At 42.5% G+C, this 24,207-nt stretch overlaps 2 protein-coding genes across 2 annotated transcripts in view; one reads left to right on the forward strand and one right to left on the reverse strand.

The window, feature by feature from the left end:
• Nucleotides 1-2,587: 2,587 nt before the first annotated feature.
• LOC306919496 (histidine--tRNA ligase, cytoplasmic-like) lies at nt 2,588-4,111 on the reverse strand (the record flags this gene model as incomplete). The annotated part of the gene is made up of 1 exon (XM_079532256.1): nt 2,588-4,111. The coding sequence occupies one exon, from the start codon at nt 4,109-4,111 to the stop codon at nt 2,588-2,590; it is 1,524 nt and encodes a 507-aa protein (XP_079388382.1).
• A 4,383-nt stretch (nt 4,112-8,494) lies between these two features.
• Nucleotides 8,495-24,207, forward strand: part of LOC306919497 (NACHT, LRR and PYD domains-containing protein 3-like) — a gene marked incomplete at its 3' end in the record, with an annotated part of 45,208 nt that continues 29,495 nt past the window's right edge. Inside the window, exons 1-2 of the mRNA XM_079532257.1 lie at nt 8,495-8,594; nt 22,751-22,833. The remainder of the gene's footprint in view (nt 8,595-22,750; nt 22,834-24,207) is intronic.

Below are 24,207 nucleotides of genomic sequence, written 5' to 3' on the forward strand. Positions count from 1 at the left end.
TTGTATAGATAGATCATGGTCAGGATCATACCTACCCTACACTCAGAGATTTAAAAAAATCACACCCGTGTTCATTCAAGTTTTATTTATTCTCAAAATTACACTGAGTAATTAAACTTGTGTCGTCGAGTAATACAATATTATATATATATACATCAGTAGATCAGGAAAAGGGAAACAAAAGGTAATACATGTGAATTACATAGGTTACAAATAGAAGCTAAGACAAATTTCAAAACAATCTAAAAACAAATCTACATATTGTGGGGATCTGTATGCTCAGATGTGTGTATGTGAATGTGTGAAGTGAGGGGTGCTCTTATCATTGTACATCATCATGACGTAAAATTGACACTATGCCTATTTGCTCAGACACAAAATTCTCCATTCATTCTCGATGGGAATTTTTTGTTTTAGACGAAGTTTGTGGACGGTAACTAAAAGCTGGATGTAGGTCACACCCGTGTGAAGTGAGGGGCGCTCTGGACATCGTACATTATCATACATCATCTCATTCCGGCCAATCATAATTTGCGTCCTCACCTTCATCAATGTTTGTGTTATGTTATGACTTAACCCATTTTGGGTGGGAACCCCTTTTGGTGTTTTAAACATGTTATAATTTAGCTATTGAAAAATAGCAGATCTACAAGCTCATAGCGCGCCACCGAGTGGCGCGCTACGAGCTTGTAGGTCTATTTTTTTGAAAAATCATGAAAATATTTATTTCAGAAAACTGGAGGATTTAGAAGATTTTTTTTAAAATTTTGAGGTCAGGCCTAAATGGGTTAAGTTTTATGTAATTTTACTCTGACGTAAAATGTACACTATGGCGTAAAATTCACCATTCATTCACCTGTTTTGAATGTGCACATAATGCAGGAGGCAGCAGGAGGTTGCTTTACTGATAACGAGCGCTCCTTGCAGATGATTATTTTCTGACAGGAAGTAGCTCATAAAATGTCTACGGTGGATTTTTATAAAACAAAGACTTTACAGATTGAAAGAGGATAATTCAAGCTTTCCCTACAGCTGCAATGTTGGTGATTTTGACGGTGTTTAATATAATTAGAGAGGACTTTTCTGTTTGGATGAATGGGCTCTATGGGAAGTGTCACCTAGGTATCACCTTGCTGGCAAGATGGCTGTGGTCTGAATATAGAGAATGGAGTGTGATGTAAGACATGACAATGGGATTTGCCAGCAGATGTCACTGTTTTGCCTGTTTTCATTGCAGCTCAAAGGGCTTCACAGACCGAGAAAATCCCAGACCACAGAAAATCCACTGAATGTTCAAAGTTCAGGTTGGTAATTGAGGTCATAAAACCTATAAGAAAAAGAAAAAAATCACACCCGTGTGAACTGAGTGGTGCAAGGTCTTATATAGTCTGATCAGCTATGTCAGTGACGTCACACACTAACCATAGTAACCATGCTCACCTTTGCACGGACAGGTACAGGTACACAAACATACAGACAAAGCTGGTTGTTGGAGTGGTTTGCACCACTCAAAAATAAAAGAAAATGAATGTCATGAAACCTTTTAAAGGCTGCGAATTCTCAACTGTCCACTAGAGCAGCGATTCTCAACCTTTAAGACCGTGACCCCCCCCCCAAAATGATCATATTTGATATTTGAACTGGGGACCCCGGCCCGTCCCTGACCTCGACAAGCTTATTGTGGAAATATCGGCTATTTAAAAAAAGTTCACACCTGTGTGAACTGAGCTGTGCAGGTTATACAGTACTTGTAGTGTTCAGTGTGAATGGCCCTTTAGGCTGCCAGTGCCACTTGAAGGCTGCTGAACAGCGCCACTTGAAGGTATTGTGGTCACCCAGCGGTATTGCAGTTGTTGAGGCCATACTACTGTACAAACATAGAGACATACACACTCCGTCAAACATTAGTGGTTTGGCATTGCTAAAAAAACCCTCTTATATTATTTGCCAATCTGCCCAATGTTTATGACCAGTTTTTGAGTGGTGTAAACCACTCCTACAACTGGCTTTGTTAGTCTGTGCAGAAAAAATGAGCATGGTTGCTATGTTCACCCTGTTCACCCGGGTGTGATTTTTATAGTATGTTCTTGATTTACGTTTGTTTATTAGGCCTACTTTTAAAAGTCCTTAAATTGTCACTTCAGGGAGTCCCCACACAGGTTGAGAACCACTGCACTATAGAGACCGGTTATTATTCCAAATTATTGGATTGTTTACATTTTCTGCAGAAGTGCACATATTTTCAGTTTCCTCTGTAGGGGGAGACTTTAAGCGTTTAGGGTAGTGATGCGCGGGTCGACCCGTTACCCACGGGTCGGGTCAGAGCGGCTCAAGAAATGTTAACTCTTTGGTCGGGGCAGGTCAAATAGTATACACAAGTTGAACTGTAACCCGCGGGCCAACCCGCAAGTTGAGTAAAGCAGGACAAATGATCATGAATCACCCGCGGGTCGTTTCTTCCCCCAAGATTAGCATCACTGGTTTAGGGCTATCCCCTCATCGCAGATTAAACAGTCTGTGTGGTCTAACTTGGGTTAGTCATTTCATTGTCTATATATGTTCATTTTTGCTGAGTAGAGCAGCATGATCAGGCCTCTGAAGTCCTTCTCCTGATCTCTTTTATTAAATCACTTCTTGATACATAAGCCTCTTTTATTAAATTACTTTTTGATCCATGAGCCTCTGCCTCCTCGTTGGTGACAACAGTGCAGAGTTTGACCACTCCATCTGTCAGTTCCTGTTCTCCCAGGATGGCCGCCAGCGGGATTCCTGAGCGCACACAGTACTGCACCTGGTTCAGGTATTTGGGGTTCCTTTTGTACTCTGTCTGTGCCTTGATGCCGGCAGTCCAGAGCTCGGCCGTCAGTCGGAGTCTCTCCTCCAGCAGGTTCTTCTGTGCCGAGACCACCATGACCTGCACCTCTGTGGTACGCACGCTGTTAGCCTTGGCCTCCATGATGGAGAAGATCCTCTCCATGCCAATGCTGACCCCGACACACGGCACCTGCCTATCCTTGGAGGAGATCTTGCCCACCAGGTTGTCATACCGTCCACCTCCAGCCACACTGCCCGTGCTCGCGGTTTTCTCTTGGGCCACCGCGGTGCCCGCCTGGATCAGCACGGCCTCGTAAATTACACCTGTGTAGTAGTCCAGACCTCTGGCTAGGCTGAGATCACACAGCACCTTGTCTGTGACCTGGAAGATCTGCAGGTAGTTGAAGAGCTCCTTCAAGTCTGTGAGGCCGGCACGAATCTGGTCGCTCTTACACATCTCTGTGTCTCGAAGCAGGAGCTCTACTAGGTCAATACCACCCTTCATTTTCACATATTTACCAATCTGATCAGCTACCTCCTCCGATACGCCCTTCTCCATTATCTCATTTTTAACATCTGACCAGGACAATTTGTCCATTTTGTCTACTGACGAACAGATGGTGCAAAACTTGTCCTTTGGAACGCCACACAGGTCAAACATTCCCTCCAGAATACGTCTGTCATTGACCTTGATGCAGAAGTCTCCCAGCTCCAGCTCGCTGAGTATTTCGTAGATGATTTTCAGGCATTCCGCATCGGGGACCATATTATCGTACTTTCCCGCTATGTCAAAATCACATTGGTAGAATTCCCTGTAGCGGCCCAGGCCTGGGTTGTCACGGCGGTAGACCTTGCCTATTTGGTAGCGCTTAATGTTGGTGATGTTGTACATGGCCAGGTAGCGTGCAAAGGGCACGGTGAGGTCATATCTGAGAGACAACATCTCTCCACCTTGGTCCTTGAGGTCGTATATCAGCTTAGCGTCCTCGCCGTACTTGCCTGTCAATGTCTCTTTTAGTTCAAAGACAGGTGTGTCAATGGTCTCAGCACCGTGACGTTTGAAACAGCCAGTGATGGTGTTGAACACCTTCTCTCTGACGGCCATCTGCAAGGGGTTGTAGTCTCTTGTTCCCTTGGGAGTCTTAAGGACAAACTGGTGTTTCCTCCCACCGTCTCTTGCTTCCGCTACTTCCTCCAACCCCTTTTCCATTTTCAGGACGACCGCCTTGTTCTCCATCTTAATCTCATAATTGCCCTTTTCCCCCTCTGTTTCCTCCTTCTCCAACCCCTTTTGCATGTTTAGGATCTTGATTCTCTATCTTATCTTGAGAATGTCCTCCAGGTCTGACTATATCTCACACAGTAAATGAAACATAAGTAACTGACACGTTTATATAGGTTGGTCACCCCAGGCGAGCCACCAGGTCATCGTGACATCATGTGACATCAGCTCCCATATATGTATGGTGCCCAGGTCATCGTGACATCAGGGTGACATAGATATCCCTGATGTCATAGTAAATGCGACCTGCTGTCGCAGTTAAGCCCATATATGGAGATCCCTGATGTCGTCAATATTGTCCAGAAACTCTACATCTGACCTCAACCCCTTAGATCTACATCTCCATATATGGATATGTCAGAACCTGTTCTTCCATGTTGATCCTTCCCCATCCATCCTTCCTCTTCGATGTCTCCCTTTTGACTTATACCTGTCCATTCAAACTCTAGACGGGCCTGCCCCAAAGTTATTAATGCAGCTGCGACCGGCAGCCGGCGAAAACTAGAATTCTCAACAGGCCCGAAAATTAAGACCTGGGCCCTCATCAAACCCTGTACACTCAAGAGAATGTCCCCTCTACCACCCTTAGATCTCCATATACTGTATGGAGCTGACCTGTTCTGACATTCCATATGTTGATCTGACCTCATCAAACTCTGTACACTCAAGACATGCTCCTTATATGGCCAGTACAGAATTCATTCCATGTTGATCTGACCCCCCATGCCAAACCGCCAGCACCTGCCCAGCAGTCTGCCGTCAACAAGGCGGATGCGTGCACGCTTCTTGCCCTCCGGCGTCTTACCGGTGTAGGACAAAGTTTGTTCACACACACACCAAAAGCTGGACATAGGAGAGGCTAGCGCCCCTCAAAAATGTTTGTCTTCATGCTCCCCCAAAAATCTGCAAGGTTGTAGTCCGGAGGACATTGCCAACATGTACACCCTATTGAATGGTGAGAACCATGCTTTAACCCATTTTGGGCGGGAACCCCTTTTGGTGTTAGCATTATGTTATGATTTAGCTATTGAAAAATAGCAGATCTACAAGCTCATAGCGCGCCACCGAGTGGCGCGCTATGAGCTTGTAGGTCTGCTATTTTTGAAAAATCGAAGAACGACTGACATAGAAACATAGCTTTTTCAGAAAACTGTCAGGATGTAGAAGACATTTTTAGAATCTGATCTCAGGGTTAACTGTCATGGCCCAGAAGCTGCAAGTCCATATCTACTGTATGATGAGGGGCTCCGAGCCACCAGCAACCTCTCTCAGGTGAATGTCAACCCAGTTTGTCGAGTCTTTGTTGGAGGTACACAGTAAATTTGTTAAGCTCATTGACCAGACAGTGGCCTTGTGGTTAGAGTGTCCGCCCTGAAACTGGGAGGTCGGGGTTCGATCCCCGGCCGGGTCATACCAAAGACTGTAAAAATGGGACCCAATGCCTCCCTGCTTGACACTCAGCATCAATGGGTTGGATTGGGGGTCAAATCTACTAATCAAATGATTCCCGAGCGCGGCGCACGCTGCAGCTCACCGCTCCTTGGCTGCGGCTCACCGCTCCAAGAGATGGGTCAAATGCGGAGAACAAATTTCACTGCGGTAACGTGTGTGACAAATCGTTTGACATTGACTTTGACTTTGACACAGTTCTGAATGGCACAGTTCTTGGGTGCAGTTGAGAAGGCTTTGACGTCTGCAGTCAATCACAGGGAACCCAAGTCCCACTGCATAGCCCCTGAGCTACTGGCCAAGCACTGTGACAAAGTGCTGAAGTCTGCACAGGGAAAGACGGGCGATGAGCTGCATGGCAAGCTGAACAGCCTAATCACGGTGTTCAAGTACATCGATGTCATAGGAGGGCAGGATTGGCCCGATTTGAACAAAAAGCCTCAAATCATGAACGCAGCATGCAATTTACGTGAAATCTTTCACAGATGTTCCTACTAGGCTGAGGAATATACCCCACCCTTTTCACATTGGCCTGTTATAGCGCCACCAACAGGTGGATTTTTGCAAAACACATTTTTGGAACAAAATGCCTCAAATCATCCAATTGCCATCCAAGGCGTAAGAAGAAATGGCACCCTTTTCACATTGGCGTATTATAGCGCCACCAGGAGGCCACAACCTGACCTGCCCTGGTGGAGACCTGTGCCAAGAAGGGGCACTTTTTCTAGTTTTAACTGATTCTCTTGTAACCTTAGCTTAAATTTACTTTTAATTACAACGAATTCTACTGATCAGATTTGAAGCTATTACTTTAGTTTTTTACCCTTGTTAATTTGCAATTTGCATTTATGTGAATGCCTTTTTACTTGTATGTAAATGTATGTATGTAGCCTACTGTACTTTATGTAAATGTATGTATGTACTGTACTTTATGTAAATGTATGTATGTACTGTACTTTATGTAAATGTATGTATGTACTGTACTTTATGTAAAGCACTTTGAACTACACTTGTGTCTGAAAGGTGCTCTATAAATAAAGAGTATTATTATTATTATTATAAGAGTATTTTCACCTAAATGTGAAAACCGCTATAGGTTGCCAGTTCGATCCCTGTGGGCTCCCCCAGAGTTAGTGTGGAAGTGTCCTTGAGCAAGACTCTGAACCCCTGATTGCTCCTGATGTGCAGGTTGGTGCCTTGCATCAGTGTATGAATGTGTGTGTGAATGGGTGAATGTAATGCACCATCTATGTAAAGGTGTGTGAATGTGTGTGTGAATGGGTGAATGTAATGCACAGTCTATGTAAAGGTGTGTGAATGTGTGTGTGAATGGGTGAATGTAATGCACATTCTATGTAAAGCGCCTTGGATAAAGGCGCTATATAAATGCACCATTTAGCATTTACTTAATCCTGTACATTGTTGTCTGGTGATGAAGCAGCAGGTTGACCTGCTTGTCAACACACTCCTTGTGTTCAGGAATCTGGTAGAACGACATATCTGTCTGTCTCTCCTCCTCCCCCCAAAGCTCGTCACCTCATAGAAACCTGATTATTATCTGGTGTCATTATGTGACACTGCGTGTCTGTCTGTCTGACGGGTCATTTGTGACGCTCTGCGACACGATCAACATCACCTCTCCTCCTCCAGACCACGATCAACATTACCTCGCTGGACACGCCGGAACCAACACACGTGTAGGATAAGCCAAAGCCACCCCCTATTTTTTGGTTGTTTATTTCATTATAATTCATTCTTACTCAAGTCCATAATGTCAGACAATGAGGAAGCCATACATCCTGTTTGGTGAATGTGACACAAGCTGGACAGAACATGTGTCTCACTCAATTTGTGTGTGTTTAACTGTCTTGTTGCAGGTGAGATATAAGAATGTGGGTTCATTTAGACATATAAAGTAGCATATGAACAGGGGATATATGTTGATAGTGGAAAAGGTGGCCGTGTGTCTCCACAATGTTTTAGTGTACTGTAGACTACATGCTTAGCAGTTTGGTAGCTTAGCTATAGCAGCTAATGCTAACTGTGATAGTGACTGCAGGAGGCCCCAAGCTGCTACTGTGACTGTCTGATGTTATAATTCCAACTCACTGTGATAGTGGTATGCTATTATGATAACAGAACTATTTGGTGTCATGTATTTTTGTTATTTTGTTTAAACTGAATGTGATATTTATGTAATATGTTATGTCCAGTGAGTCAGCATGTTTCTGCCAGTCAGACAATGAGGAAGCTATACATCAGGGGTGCCCACACTTTTTTGACTTGAGGTCTACTTTTAAAATTGCCAGCTCAAGATGATCTACCAACCAAAAGATAATTATCCCTTTGCTTAAAATACTCAAAATATGTACAGAATATGGCGAATAAATAAATAACATTAAGGCATTAGGACTTTCAAAATCTAGGTTTCAAAATCAATTCTATTTATTTATCTTTTCAGTTTCCCCGCATTGCAAAGAAGAGACTTAATTTCTGACTTTTTCGGATTTTCTGACTTGATCTGGCCTGTTAACATTTTCATAGACCTGGTTGCTTGTTTCTCTCTCAGTCACGAAATGTGGCAACCGTCAAAGTTAGTCCTAGTTTGTTTTAGTTGTGATGCATGGGTGATGGCATCATGATGCTACCGCACAGACCACACAGACTACCGTGGAGGCGCGGACCCCCACGCAGACTATCGCGGACCTCCGCGGGGGTCCGCGTCGACCTCCGCGGGGGACCGCCGCGCGCATCTTGCTATATGAACAATGATGGATAGATATCATTTTAATTTGTTTGTTTAACAACAGAACAGACCCGACGTTCTCCTTCAAAGCCACCGGCGCGCCGCCGCCTGCCCGAGGCGAGGATTGTTTTTCTTTTTTCATGGCAAGGCCAAGCGGTCTACCTGCGCAGCGCTTGCGATCGACTGGTCGACCGCGATCGACGTAATGGGCACCCCTGCTATACATCCTGTTTGGTGAATGTGACACAAGCTGGACAGAACATGTGTCTCACTCCGGAACCAACGCACGCACACATCTGACCGGTGAGAGCTGCAGACACACATCAAACACACACTCTTTCTTTCTTTTACCTTTATTTATTCAGGGAAGTCAGTTGAGAGCAAGCTCTCTTTTTCAATAACGCCCTGATTACAGTACACATACCATACAATATAAATAATAAATACATTACAGGATAAGAAACAGTTTAGAGTGAGCAAGTACAGCTGGATATCAAATGGATCCTTACAAGTCTTTTAAAACGTTCAAGTGAAATCAAAGTTTTCAGTTTTAAGATTGATTGTAGACAGTTCCACATGTGAGGTGCATAGTAGTGAAAGGCTGTTTTACCCAATTCAGAATTCACAAATGGGATTTCTAACATAAGGTTGTTTTGGGAGCGGGTGTGATGTTGGCCAGTTTTGGGATGTAGTAGGCTGCTAAGATATGTAGGCATTTTTTTAAGTAAGGCTTTGTAGATAAAAACAGTGCAGTGCTGTTCTCGTCTCTTAGCCAATGAAGGCCAACCAACCTTTTCATACAACCTACAGTGATGGGTGAGGAACCCATCTCCAGTTATAAACCGGAGGGCAGAGTGGTAGATTGTGTCTAGTGGTGTTAGTGATGACGGAGCTGCATGCATATAAATAATATCACCATAGTCGATAACTGATAAAATTGTGCTTTGAATCAGCTGCTTCCTATTTTTTGAATTGAAGCAAGCTTGGTTCGATAGAGGAATGCTAGTTTTGGTTTCAGTTTAGTGATGAGTTGTGAAATGTGGGTTTTAAATGATAGTTTGTCGTCTAACCAGATGCCCAGATATTTATAGATTGAGACTTTTTCAATAGGAGTTCCTTCACTAGTTGTTATGTTAAGGTTTGATTGAGTGGCATTTGGTTTTCTAGAGAAGACAATGAATTTTGTTTTACCAGGGTTTAAAAGCAGTTTGAGATTGGTGAGTGCCTGTTGAATTTTGTGAAAATCTGTTTGTAGGTTTTGAAAAGCTAGATCAACTGAGGGGGCGACTGAATAGATGACGGTGTCGTCCGCGTAAAGATGTACTGCACTATTTGTAACTCCACTGCAGTACTGTGTTCTTGTCTAAAACCTGATTGGTGGCAGTTTAAGATGTTATTTCGGGATAAAAAGGATTTGAGTTGGGTATTGATCAGTTGCTCTAAAATCTTAGCAAGGCAGGGGAGTTTAGAAATTGGTCGGTAGTTATTGAGGTCACTTGTAGGACCACCTTTGTGTAGCGGAGAGACATACGCAGTTTTCCATAAAGTAGGAATGCTGTCAGTTACTAAGGTTTGATTAAAGATATATGTTATAATGTCAAATGGTATGAGCAGCTAATAATAGAAGCTGTGGGTTTAGCCCATCAGCTCCTGTAGATTTTTTAGGGTCAATGGCAAGTAGAGCTTCCTTTACCTCTATGCTGGAGAAGTGCCTGAAGGTGAAACTTTGAGAGTTTGAACTGTCATGGACTGGGTTACTAGGTGGTGTGTCCGAATTCCTGAAGAAATGGCCTGCGGTGCTAAAATGCGTATTAAAAACATTGCATAGATCGTTTTTGTTTGATACTGTGGAGGAGTCTGTGATCTGTTTGGGTAGCGATGAGGGTTGACTTTGGGATAGCGTTTTAATGGTACTCCAGAATTTGCCAGGGTTTGAGCTACAATCTGACAAGGTGGAGATGTAATATGATGATTTGGCATTCCGAATCATGGCAAGGCAGTTATTTCGGATGAGATGAAAATGATCCCAGTCGGATTTTAAGCCAGAGGAGCGTGCTTTTTTCCAAGCAATGTCCCTGGCTCTTAATTTTATTGAGATATAAGGGGAAAACCAGGGGTTCCTCCTGTTTTTCACTCTAAGCTTTTTAAAGGGAGCATGTTTATCAGCAACTGAGTTAAAAATAGAAATAAAGTAATTTAATGCAGAATGAGGGTCTGGAATAGAGAGAGTGTTGAATATATCGCTAAGAGCCAATTCATGTATAAAAGCTTCATTAATAAAATTATTGAAATTTCTTTTTACCGTGATCCGATGCTCAGATTTTTGTTGCCTTGTGTTTCTAATACAAGCTATGGGACAATGGTCACTAAAATCAAGTGGAAGGACACCACTGCATTTATAATTGTGTGATTTGCTTGTAAGAATGATGTCCAGTAGGGGAGCTCTTGCTGGATTATTTCTATTGGGTCGTGTTGGAGCTGTGATTAGCTGAGAGAGGTTTAGATGATTACAGAGATTTTTAAAGGTGCTGGAGGCTCCTGTGAACCAGTCCAAGTTTCCGTCACCCATGAGGAGAATATCCGTCATTCCATGGGAGGATATTAGATTGAATGTATTTGCATGAGAGATTTTGCAGAGGGCTGGCGGTATAACCCAATTAGGAGTAGTTTTTCATAATTTGCCGCATTTCCTAAATTGATGTTTAAAGCTAGGTATTCAAAGCACTTGGGGGTGGACAGAGAAAGAACAACAGAGGCACACACACACACACACACTACACACAGCCGTCATCATGATGATCAACCATGTTTAGTTACTATATATAAATTAGCCAACAGGATAAGTTAATTGGTCTTTATTCCCCTCCTTTAGCTTGGTGTGTGTGTGTGTGTGTGTGTGTGTGTGTGTGTGTGTGTGTGTGTGTGTGTGTGTGTGTGTGTGTGTGTGTGTGTGTGTGTGTGTGTGTGTGTGTGTGTGTGTGTGTGTGTGTGTGTGTGTGTGTGTGTGTGTGTGTGTGTGTGTGTGTGTGTGTGTGAGATATATGATGAGGGGGGTAGTGCATGTACGGCTTGCGTAGATTTATTCAGAAGGCTTTAGTCTTCATGCTGAATCAATAAATAGTTCCCAAATCTCAGATAAAATATGTAGGCATGTGTCCCCAATGTATCACTTGTATGCCTAAATGCATGCATTCTAGAGGCAAGTTAGCCTATAGAGTCCCATACAGAAACTTCCCCTGCAAGCCCGACACCTTTTTATTTATTTATTAGGATATTTCTAGCATGCGCGATTGCGCTGCACTCTCGGCAGACAGTGCAAGCTGTGAGCTTGTAGATCGGCTCTCCTATCTCCCCCTGCAAGCAAAATCGAGGATTACTGCGGCCGTCGGCTACAGTAGGCTATATAAAAACTAAGTGCCCTTGAGCAAGGCATTGAACCACTACCATGAAATGTTCTATGAGCAGGGCCTGGCTGGAAACAAGTTCTTGAGCTTAGCCCAGATACCCTGGGTAAATATAGTAACTTTGCTTTGCTCTCTCTATCTCTCTCTCTCTGTTTCTGGCACAACAGCGCCACTTTTGGTACTCATTGGTACTCGTGCTCATAGTGACATAGTTAGGTGAACACATAGGTGAACACGGACATTGCTGTTCCTTGGAGTGGTTGCACCACTCAAAAATAGAAGACCTTAGCCTATACTGAATGGCATCAGCATGTTGACAGAGACTCAGCCAATTCAAGTTTCACGTATAGGCCTTATATGCCTTTGCTGCAAGCACCATATATCTGCCTCCATTTGCGTCGTGGTATTAATTTATAATAATGTATATTGATCACATGTATCATGCCACACACATAATAGTTTAACTCTTACCATTTGGTGAGGAAACCAGATGGATAGCTTTCCAGCTGGATAGCTTTTCCGATGTATAGAACATGCTCCAAAATAGATTATTCCCTCCAAAAAAAAAAGAAGAAAAAAAGGCAAAACTCTGGTCCGGGAATATGTCCACATTGTTCCATTTGCTTTCCAAATCCGATGTAGATCTGTTCTTTTTAATCAGCAAACTGAAAGGATAGCAGTAGACCTATTTTTTTATGGCAGTCCTGCGCTCCCCTCCTGCTCCCCTACAGAAGGGGAAATTGTGTTCTTCTTCAGCATAATTATATTAATTTTCATATTTTGCTAAACAGAAGGCTATAGGCCTATATAAAATAGCCAAAAGTGAGCTCAGATGAGTCTGAGCCCATTTCCTTAAGGCTGAAATCTCATTTGAAAAAATATCATATTTTTGGCCTAGCTATAGGGTGTACCAAAATCTCCTGGAGGGGGCGTCAACATATGTGTCACGTGGTAGCGGCCGCCATACTTGCTGGCTTGTCTGGTTTGTTTACATTGAGCGACTATCCGTGTGCTTGTATACGTTCTTTTTTTAAACTGACCTCACAATGGTGCAGACTTGCTCAGTAAATAAGTGCCACAGCAGGTCACGTTGAGGAAATGAGCCAGAAAACGGAATTAGATGTTCAGCTTTCCAGCATGGAGACAGCATCAAGGAACCCAGATTGACAAGTTTACAAAAAGACGTAGAATGGCTTGGATCGGCGCACGGGCGCAGAGACATAATGTTCAACAAAGTATCTAAGCACAGCCGTGTTTGTTCACAACATTTTCCTTGTCCTTGTAATGTATTTGGGCCCGACGTTCTTTCTATCCACCCTGGTGTTGGTTCACTATGTTGTCGCCAAGAACGAGCTTAATATTTACAAATACATACCACCGTCACTCTATTCTGAGTGATGTGGGCTAGAATTTAATGCCCACGAGAGGGCCGTCCCAAGCTTTTCAGACACCGCCCCCCTCTTGGTGACGTACACGTTCTCACACGCTATACCCTAATTTCACTGGTTCATTACTGAGGCTGTAGCGATTTTTTTTGTGTTCTAATAAAGTGTCCCATATGTTTGATTTGTCCTTTTCAATGTCACATACCTGCCATCTCAATATACATCCCACAATGTACTATAATATACTCCATCAGTTTGTGAAAAGTGCTAGCATTGTAAATCTCAAGTCAAAGTGGTCGCACGGCATATACGTCACGGTTGCATCCCTTGAGGTTTTCAATACCCAGATATATTTGTTGTATTTTGTTGTATATGCTTGTATTTGTTGAAAATGATCTAATCAGCATCTTGCAAGACTATTATTAATACTCATCTGGAGAATTCACTAGGTAGTTGAAAATGTCAGGATGTCACTCCTCCATTTAGCTGTGTTATTTTCCCATTCTATTCAGCTAACTATTCAGCAAAGTTAATTATACAACAAGTTGACAGCGGTAAAACACACTGTCGGAGCTCCGTGGTACGTGGTAGAACCTGTGACATGTTCAAAATATAGACATGAATGGGATCGGGATGTATATTGAGAATTCCACTCTTCAAAGTCGGCGCTCGTAGCCTCGTAAAGGCAGTGACGTCCCTTAAAAGCGACAGGTTCTCTGTCTGCCGTCTCCCCTCTGCTCCGTTAACATTATGGGTAACTCATTCAAGTGGTAAATTAAATGTGAACTACATCCTCTATTGAGAAAACAACAATATATGTTGACAAAGACACTTCATACATTTGGAAACATATTTTTATTCAAATCAATATAGTCTTCAGTTCATTTCATATTATTTTAAAAGTAGGCTAACTACAGTTGAATTTCAAAGGACTTCTATGGGCTGGCCTGCAGTACACCGTTCTAACGGACCAGAAGTGAGGACACTGTCTTATTTGGGGGCGTGCAATTTGTAGTCCCCGTGTGTCTCTATTGGTTGGCTGGTTGGTTGGTTGTATTGTCCAGTAAATAGTTAATTCAAATGCAGTTCTGACACCTGACATTTTTAGGAAATTGAAGTAAAAAATGCATATTAATTAATTAAAAAAATGACTATTAATTTAATTAATTTAAAAAAATAGCGCAAGGAATTTGAATTTGTTTTTGGAATTTTTGGAATTTGAATTGGTTTTAAGGTCTCATGTGAGCTTGTAGATCTGCCATTTTTAAAGATGGAGTGTGATGGATTTATAATAACATAAAACCCATTAGTTGCATATAAAATGCAAAAGGGACAATTAATGATTCCAAAGATATAAAAGGACTGTATTATACTGAATTACTGAGCCACACAGGGCTAAAACTATAAAAGAATACTTCTAAGAAAGTACTCAAAGAGTACACAGAAATACTCAGCACCCCAACACTAGGCCGAGAGCCTATGACCAAGTTAACCATAGCTTTAACAGGATTACTTTAAGCAGGAAATACTCTTTTAGAAAAATACCTTGTACCCAATTAAAAGATGAAACCACCAGGAAGAAGGATTGTCCAGTCGGCAGATTATGGTTTAGTTAATTCATTTTCAGATCAGAGAGACAGAACAGATCCGCATACAGCCAAATTACTCTCCCCTGTACCACCAAAAGGGCACAGGGTAGTCTCTCACGAACAATTCATTTCAAAGGCTATTCATACTGTAGAATACGTTATTGTTGATACACATTTCATTGGCTGACTACACAGTTAATTTCCACTTTGCCACGCTGGCACTAGGTGTCGAACGCTGATTGGACCAGCACATAGATGATGGGACTGATATTGGGACAGCTTCCTTAATTCCGTCCTTGATGGCCATAGTCCGGGAAAGCACAGAGGCACCGCATGCTGAAAGGCAAACATATTATAACAGATAAGAAATCGAAGTGGAAAGTAAAATAAAGGGTGAGGATGATGTGCCCATCGATGGTTGCGCTACATCCTGAAAATCTAAAGTGGAGGAAGAGTAATGTGACTGAGACCTGTTCAGGGATTAAGTCCCAGACATGAATGTACGGCAATAAATTATAATAACAGTATAATCTATGAAAGTAACAGAAAGGTAAATTACTTAACTTGAGAAAGGCAAGCTGGGAGAATCACTTCGTTCGTTCGTCCACAGATCCGCGGCTTGTATGTTCCCAAAAATGGGGAGGATCGGTTCCAGAAGTGAACATGCATCGACCAAAACCACTGCTCCAAAAATATGACTATGGACTTTGTTCTTCCGGCAGGAAAAAAAATGAAAATGGGGGTGGTTCCTTTTTGTCGGAGGTGCTAATTAAATAAATTAGACTTATACTCGGAAAAAAGACGGTTCGAAATGGACCAATTTGATGGATTTATAATAACATAAAACCCATTAGTTGCATATAAAATGCAAAAGGGACAATTAATGATTCCAAAGATATAAAAGGACTGTATTATACTGAATTACTGAGCCACACAGGGCTAAAAGAATACTTCTAAGAAAGTACTCAAAGAGTACACAGAAATACTCAGCACCCCAACACTAGGCCGAGAGCCTATGACCAAGTTAACCATAGCTTTAACAGGATTACTTTAAGCAGGAAATACTCTTTTAGAAAAATACCTTGTACCCAATTAAAAGATGAAACCACCAGGAAGAAGGATTGTCCAGTCGGCAGATTATGGTTTAGTTAATTCATTTTCAGATCAGAGAGACAGAACAGATCCGCATACAGCCAAATTACTCTCCCCTGTACCACCAAAAGGGCACAGGGTAGTCTCTCACGAACAATTCATTTCAAAGGCTATTCATACTGTAGAATACGTTATTGTTGATACACATTTCATTGGCTGACTACACAGTTAATTTCCACTTTGCCACGCTGGCACTAGGTGTCGAACGCTGATTGGACCAGCACATAGATGATGGGACTGATATTGGGACAGCTTCCTTAATTCCGTCCTTGATGGCCATAGTCCGGGAAAGCACAGAGGCTGGCGTTGCTATGGCAACCTGTAGATAACATTCTTTCCCTGCTAGCAGAGACAGAGAGAAATACTCCTATCTACTTTCTCACTGGGCATCAAGGCCAAATACATGTAGTGTCTCAAATCAAAATAGACCTCTCAGTATTGCAAGTTAACTTTTGACTGCAGGCAGACAGTATGGAGCCTAATTAAGATATAAAATCTGAGCTTGGCGTCAGGCAATCCATAATATATTATGATATAATAATATAGGTCTGAGATGATTAGGCCTGTGGAGGGTGATAAAACTGATGGTCAAAGGGCAAGATGACAAAATATGAACACTTGACACATGTCCACAAAAAATACCAAAGTAGCAGATCTACAGATCCATCAGAGTGCCACAATTGTATTTTTCCAGTTTTTCATGTGTCTATGAGGTGACAGTACTTCATTAGACACCCTGGAGTCGTTTTCATGTGTCTATGAGGTGACAGTATTTCATTAGACACCCTGGAGTCGTTTTCATGTGTCTATGAGGTGACAGTACTTCAGTAGACACCCTGGAGTCGTTTTCATGTGTCTATGAGGTGACAGTACTTCATTAGACACCCTGGAGTCGTTTTCATGTGTCTATGAGGTGACAGTATTTCATTAGACACCCTGGAGTCATTTTCATGTGTCTGAGGTGACAGTACTTCATTAGACACCCTGGAGTCGTTTTCATGTGTCTATGAGGTGACAGTACTTCATTAGACACCCTGGAGTCGTTTTCATGTGTCTATGAGGTGACAGTACTTCATTAGGGGCGGCGGTGGCTCAGGGGTAGAGTGGCTGGATGGTAACCGCAAGGTTGCCTTTTCGAACCCCGGCTCCCCCAGAGTTAGTGTCGAAGTGTCCTTGAGCAAGACACTGAACCCCTGCTCCCGATGTGCTGGCTAGTGCCTTGCATGGTTTCTGCCGCCATCGGTGTGTGAATGGGTGAATTGATGCACAATCTATGTAAAGTGCCTTGGATAAAGGCGCTATATAAATGCACCATTTATTAGACACCCTGGCGTCGTTTTTATGTGAAGTGGTGTATTAACTTTGTATTTAGGGTTTCTTCCTGGAGGCTGAACCCTTGACAGTCAAACGGGCCAATGATATAAACACTGATAGTGTGACGTATAGATGCCTTAACAGACAACGTTAACAGCATGCGCGCGCACAACGGCAGCAGAAGAACACCACCTGTCAGCGACGTTTACGCCGCGGACAAAGCAAACTCTTGTCGTGACAAATCATTAACACAATTAACACAATAAACACAATGTTTTGGGCCAAACAAAGAATTAGAAAGTAGAAAAAAGCGGCAGGTTACAACACTTTTTTAGTTTTTCTTATTTGTAATTATTTGTTTGGTCCAAAATATTGTGTTTGTTGTCATGATTTGTCACGACTCGAGTTGGCTTCATACGACGCTTAAAAGGTCTTTAAATAAATACTTTTTGAAATGTCTATGAGGAAAATGCATTGGGATTCATTTCCTGGGCCTGGCGTTGTCATGAAAGGGGGCTGGACTGCGACGCTCTATAGCAATTCAAATCAGTCGTCCTCAAAACCACACCTCCAGTCGCTGTCATAAGAACGGGAGGTGCGCTCATGGTCACGGTGCTTTGTGCACAGCTGCACACGCACCTGCAGCCCATCAAGTATAAGCTATGCTTCGTCCCGCGATGGTGTCGCGCACGCAGACCTGTACACTCACATCCGCGATGCGATGTGAGCTTGCGCTTTGAAGTATAAATGTCTCCTAGGGTGCATCTCACTAGCTAACACACAAGAGAGATTGAATGAACTGAAACCAGCGCTCCCCAAAACAACAGGTTTGGAGATCTGTTGGGAATTGATTACATGAAACAGTCACCGCCCAGTCCCAATGTTTGTAAACAAATAATTGGTCTATAACTATTAACTATTGCACTCGCACCTGACCTCCCCCTCATTATATATATGTTTTAAATACCACAACCTCTGTGGGCGGAGTGTGATTTTTTTTATTCCTTCACACAGACTGTGTGACAGACAGCGGACAAACAGTCATTTGATGTGGACACATTACCAGCTGATAGCAGGCAGTGATCAATGGAGAAATGGCTGAATTAAGCAATGAATGCAGGCCTGCGGTGCCGTAGGGACTCTCCAGAAAGCAGCAGCACCCTCGGGTGAACATAGAATCCCAATTGCCTCCCTCAAGCCCTGAGCCCTGAACCCTCATTGGGCCTCATGGGCCATCGGTTCTTAAGAAGTTCTTAAGAGGAAATTTGTTCTTAGACCCACTTAGGGAGTTTTTAAGAAGGTTTTGGGATCCCTCAATGTTTTCTTAGCTGTGATTTGTTCGTAGGTAAGAACAGAATCTACGCACACTGTGGAGCACTCTTAGGGTGCCTTTTTTGTTCTTAAAGGGGCATTCCACTCATTTTCAACATTTTACTATGTCATTAATATACCTTAGAGCTGAAAAAAATCATTAACATGGTGAAACACATCTTGATGACATCATCAAGATGTGTTTCACCATGTTAATGATTTTTTTTATAATTACAGTTCTAGGAAGCACAGAATGGGGGGACTTTTTTATTATTTCCACACAACAGCTCTATGGTATATTAATGACATAGTAAAATGTTGAAAATGGGTGGTTTTCCCCTTTAAGTGCAATCTGAAAACAAAGGAAAAACAGCGCCATCTGCATGATGCTCAAAGTTTGGTCTGAGGACCTCAAGGGGTCCTTGAGGAAGTTCCAGGCAGTCCACGGCAAAATATGGAAAAAAAAATACCGTACCATATCACCCTCAACACCCCTATTTCCTCATCATTACATACAGCAGTTGCTGCCTTAAAGCCCCTCCAGTGCTAACATGTTTTATATCCACTACTTCTGAACATGATATATGGATGATTTCAGCAAATTTACATTGATGTCTAGTGGTGAAAGTTGACTATTGTGAGATAAATACATTCATGAATATTGAAGATATTGAAAATATGAACATTTCTGTTCACTTCAGTACCTCCACAGTACTATTGATTTTTAATGTTTGGAGTCTGGTGTTCCGCCATATTTAGACTTTAGTTTAGGTATTCTTGACTTCACTCAACTTTATTTCTGTGTGTGAGGTCCTGTGATTTCTGTGTGCTGCAATCACACACAGGTGTGACTGCAGGCAAGGCCATGGAGTCATGCAAAACCACACCCACCTGGGTGAACACGGGTAGGAAATATTCATGAATGTATTTTATTATTTATCTCACAATAGTCAACTTGGGGGGGGGGGGGAGATGATGGCGGGTGGGGTGGGGGTTATGTGGTGGGTATGGTGCGTTTGTTTGGGTTGTAAATTCTAAACCAGTGGTTCTCAAACATTTTCATGTCAAGGACCCCCAAATTGACATGCATTCTGCAGACCCCCATATGAAAATATTTTCTGCTAGGGAAATGTTTTGAAGATTTATCAAAATGTTTCGAAAATAGCCGATATACAAGCTCAAAATGGGCAGTAATGGGACGCGTTTGTGAGCTTGTAGATTGGCTATTTTCAAAGTATAAAATGGGATTAAAGTGGTAAAATGTTCCATATTTTGCTGTGGACTGCCTGGAACTTCCACGTCCACCATTCATGACATTTGAAGATGAGTCCACCATTCATGACACTTTGAAGATGAGTCCGCCATTCATGACACTTTGAAGATGAGTCCACCATTCATGACACTTTGAAGATGAGTCTGCCATTCATGACACTTTGAAGATGAGTCCGCCATTCATGACACTTTGAAGATGAGTCCGCCATTCATGACACTTTGAAGATGAGTCCGCCATTCATGACACTTTGAAGATGAGTCCGCCATTCATGACACTTTGAAGATGAGTCCACCATTCATGACACTTTGAAGATGAGTCCACCATTCATGACACTTTGAAGATGAGTCCACCATTCATGACACTTTGAAGATGAGTCCACCATTCATGACACTTTGCATCACTTTATACAAACTGTCCTTATTCACAGCCAGTGCCTACTGTACATGCTTGGCCTATTTATACATGTCTATCATGTCTATTTTACTATTTAAGCTGATCGTTTTATTATTAGTTTCATAAATACACTTACCTGTGTGATAGGGGTTGTAATATTCATATATAATAATATTCATTATAAATTGCATTTCCATATTTGTTAAAAAGTCTCATGTGAGCTTGTAGATCTGCCATTAGGCCTATTGGTTAAAAGGTCTCATGTGAGCTTGTAGATCTGCCATTAGCCCTATTGGTTAAAAGGTCTCATGTGAGCTTGTAGATCTGACATTAGGCCTATTGGTTAAAAGGTCTCATGTGAGCTTGTATATCTGACATTAGGCCTATTGGTTAAAAGGTGTCATGTGACCTATAATAAGTTGGGCTTGTTTTCATAGAGCCCGGCTGGTTGGTTGTTAATCTCACAAAACCTGCCAACACCGAGCCAGTGTTGCCAGGTCAGCTTGTTATAAGCAACGTTGGGCTTCTTGTTCTGTAAAGTCTCTTGTAAATGTTGATAGTTGTGGCAGTTAGTTTCTAAACAATCTGAGAACCCATCGTCAATAAAATAAAGGAAAAACAGCTCCCTCTTTTCCTTTGAATTAGAGTGTTTGTGTGTGTGTGTGTGTGTGTGTGTGTGTGAGAGATTATTGCACTGTACACACGCACGTAATTTGACTCCGCCAGGGACAAGATATGTGTGTTTTAAAATGTTGCACTTTTGAGGCCCTGCTATGCCCAGCTCTGTGTGGGTGTGTGCGTGCGTGCGTGCGTGCGTGCGCGCGCACGAGCGCACGCATCCATAGCGTGTGATTGGCCGGGATGTGATGATGTAATATATGATGATGTGTTTGATAGGTCTCATGTTGTGAGCTTGTAGATCTGACCTTTTCAGATATCTATCTTGTTAAACATATATATGCGAGCGCACTTGTGAGATATGATTGGGGAGCGCAGCGTGACATCAGATGCCTATAATCCCTGTGATATTTAAACAATATATTTAGGCATAAATGGACTGCACGCCTTTATTTCCAAGTGACAATGACAAGCATAGGCCTATAGCTTGCCTATTTGCAATTGTAGGCTATAGGCCTATAGAGCATCGCAGCCCCGCCCCCTACCAGGGCCCAGGAAATGATTCTCCGTTCATTTTCCTCATAGACATTTCAAAAAGTATTTATTTAAAGACCTTTTAAGCCTCGTACAAAGCCATCTGGAGTTGTGAGAAATCATGACAACAAACACCATTCTTTGGGCCGAACAAATAATTAGAAAGAAGAAAAAAACGGCAGATTACAACACATTTTTGGTTGTTTTTCTTCTTTGAGCTCCTTTGAGCTTTTCCTTCTGGCTCAACTCTCTTTTCGTCACAACAGTGCGGTACAGCGACTGCAATACCGCCCCTGCCGCTTCCCCATATTCCATCCCCATTGGCTAAGATTGCCTGCCAAAGTTTGCAGGATTTGCCCATTTCCAACAAATTGCCTCAAATGTTGCACACAGCATGTGATTTCCGTGAAATAATGCACACACATTCCCACTAGTTGTTGTTATTTGACAATGTGAGGTTAAAGGCGTAGTGAAACGGAAATGGTGGACATTTTATTTTGAAGTTTCAGACGGTCTCAAGTTGAAACACCGCTATGAAGTTTCTGAACCAATCAGAGCGTCGCATCCCTTCAGGGGGTGGGACGGTAGCTAGGGACGGGTAGCTATGCTACGCAGGACAGCGTGTGGATGTTTGTTTACAAATCAGATAGTCGGCCAGCTTTACCAGTTTACACTTAATGTGGCTTATTTCTACCCTATAATGTTTTCAGATACATTTTTTTAGCGTGATGATTAAGTTGAAACTGAGTAATACACTCTCTGGATGTTATCTTGAGGGAATAAAAACGGAAGATTTCTGTAATCAGTAGCAGCTGTGCAGCCTGTGCTGGACGGATGCGGAGATATGGGGAATTAAACTGGTGAGCTTCATTTTTATTGGCTTTTATCGATGTGGGCCTCGACACGTCATCACGCAGCACGTTTTCAGGAAGTAATAACAAATATTTTTTTATGGACTTTTAATATAAAAACACACAAATGAGAATTTTCGCATTTTTTTGGCATCCATTGTTAGGTATGCCCATATGATGACCATGGATATGGTCTAAAAGTGTGAAAAACGTATTTTTCATTTCACTACACCTTTAAGGTTCGATCCCTGTGGGCTCCCCCAGAGATAGTGTCAAAGTGTCCTTGAGCAAGACTCTAAACTCCTGTGTGTGTGTGTGTGTGTGTGTGTGTGTGTGTGTGTGTGTGTGTGTGTGTGTGTGAATCTTTATAGATATAGTCCACATTGTTCATGGTCTGTGTTTCTAGTCCAGTGTTCATGGTCTGTGTTCCTAGTCCAGTGTTCATGGTCTGTGTTTCTAGTCCAGTGTTTATGGTTTGTGTTCCTAGTCCAGTGTTCATGGTCTGTGTTTCTAGTCCAGTGTTCATGGTCTGTGTTCCTAGTCCAGTGTTCATGGTCTGTTTCTAGTCCAGTGTTTATGGTTTGTGTTCCTAGTCCAGTGTTCATGGTCTGTGTTCCTCTTCCTGACTCTTCCAGGGGAAACACCACAGATGTTCTTCCCAGTTTGAGAGGAGGGATGAAGACCCTCTGATGACCCCGATGTCATCTCCTCTATGAAGGTAAAATGTCTCTTTGATTTCATCTGGATGTCAATTCACCATCCTGAGCCTAACACAAACTATTATCAGTGTTCCACTGCTACTGTATTACACTGTACATTTATACACAAACACAAACTATTATCAGTGTTCCACTGCTACTGTATTACACTGTACATTATTACTGTACACAAACTATTATCAGAGTTCCACTGCTACTGTATTACACTGTACATTATTACTGTACACAAACTATTATCAGTGTTCCACTGCTACTGTATTACACTGTACATTATTACTGTACACAAACTATTATCAGTGTTCCACTGCTACTGTATTACACTGTACATTTATACACAAACACAAACTATTATCAGTGTTCCACTGCTACTGTATTACACTGTACATTTATACACAAACACAAACTATTATCAGTGTTCCACTGCTACTGTATTACACAGTATATTTATACACAAACACAAACTATTGTCAATGTTTTATAGTATAGTTGACCTATAATAATAATAATAATAATAATACAACTTTATTTGTAATTTTGTATAGCACCTTTCATGACATGAAATGCAGGGGGGGAGTTGCACCACTCGGTTCACACGGGTGTGATTTTTAGGCAAAGCGAGCAGGCCAGCAGTGGAAAACCTTAGGGGGCGGTTTGGGACATATTTAGGCAGTCATGTAGGTAGGAAGGTGCGAGACCATTGAGAGCTTTATAAACAAGTGAAATAATTTTAAAATCAATCCTAAAAACAACCGGAAGCCAGTGCAGTGAAGCCAAAACTATAGACACACCCCCTGTTACCTCCTGACCTATAGACATCCCCCCCCTGTTACCTCCTGATCTATAGACACACCCCCTGTTACCTCCTGACCTATAGACATCCCCCCCTGTTACCTCCTGATCTATAGACACACCCCCTGTTACCTCCTGACCTATAGACATCCCCCCTGTTACCTCCTGATCTATAGACACACCCCCTGTTACCTCCTGACCTATAGACACACCCCCTGTTACCTCCTGACCTATAGACATCCCCCCCTGTTACCTCCTGACCTATAGACACACCCCCTGTTACCTCCTGACCTATAGACATCCCCCCTGTTACCTCCTGATCTATAGACACACCCCCTGTTACCTCCTGATCTATAGACACACCCCCTGTTACCTCCTGACCTATAGACATCCCCCCCTGTTACCTCCTGATCTATAGACACACCCCCTGTTACCTCCTGACCTATAGACATCCCCCTCTGTTACCTCCTGATCTATAGACACACCCCCTGTTACCTCCTGACCTATAGACATCCCCCCCTGTTACCTCCTGATCTATAGACACACCCCCTGTTACCTCCTGACCTATAGACATCCCCCCCCTG

This window comes from Electrona antarctica, assembly GCF_951216825.1.
Source record: "Electrona antarctica genome assembly, contig: scaffold_332, whole genome shotgun sequence".
Classification (NCBI taxonomy): domain Eukaryota; kingdom Metazoa; phylum Chordata; class Actinopteri; order Myctophiformes; family Myctophidae; genus Electrona; species Electrona antarctica.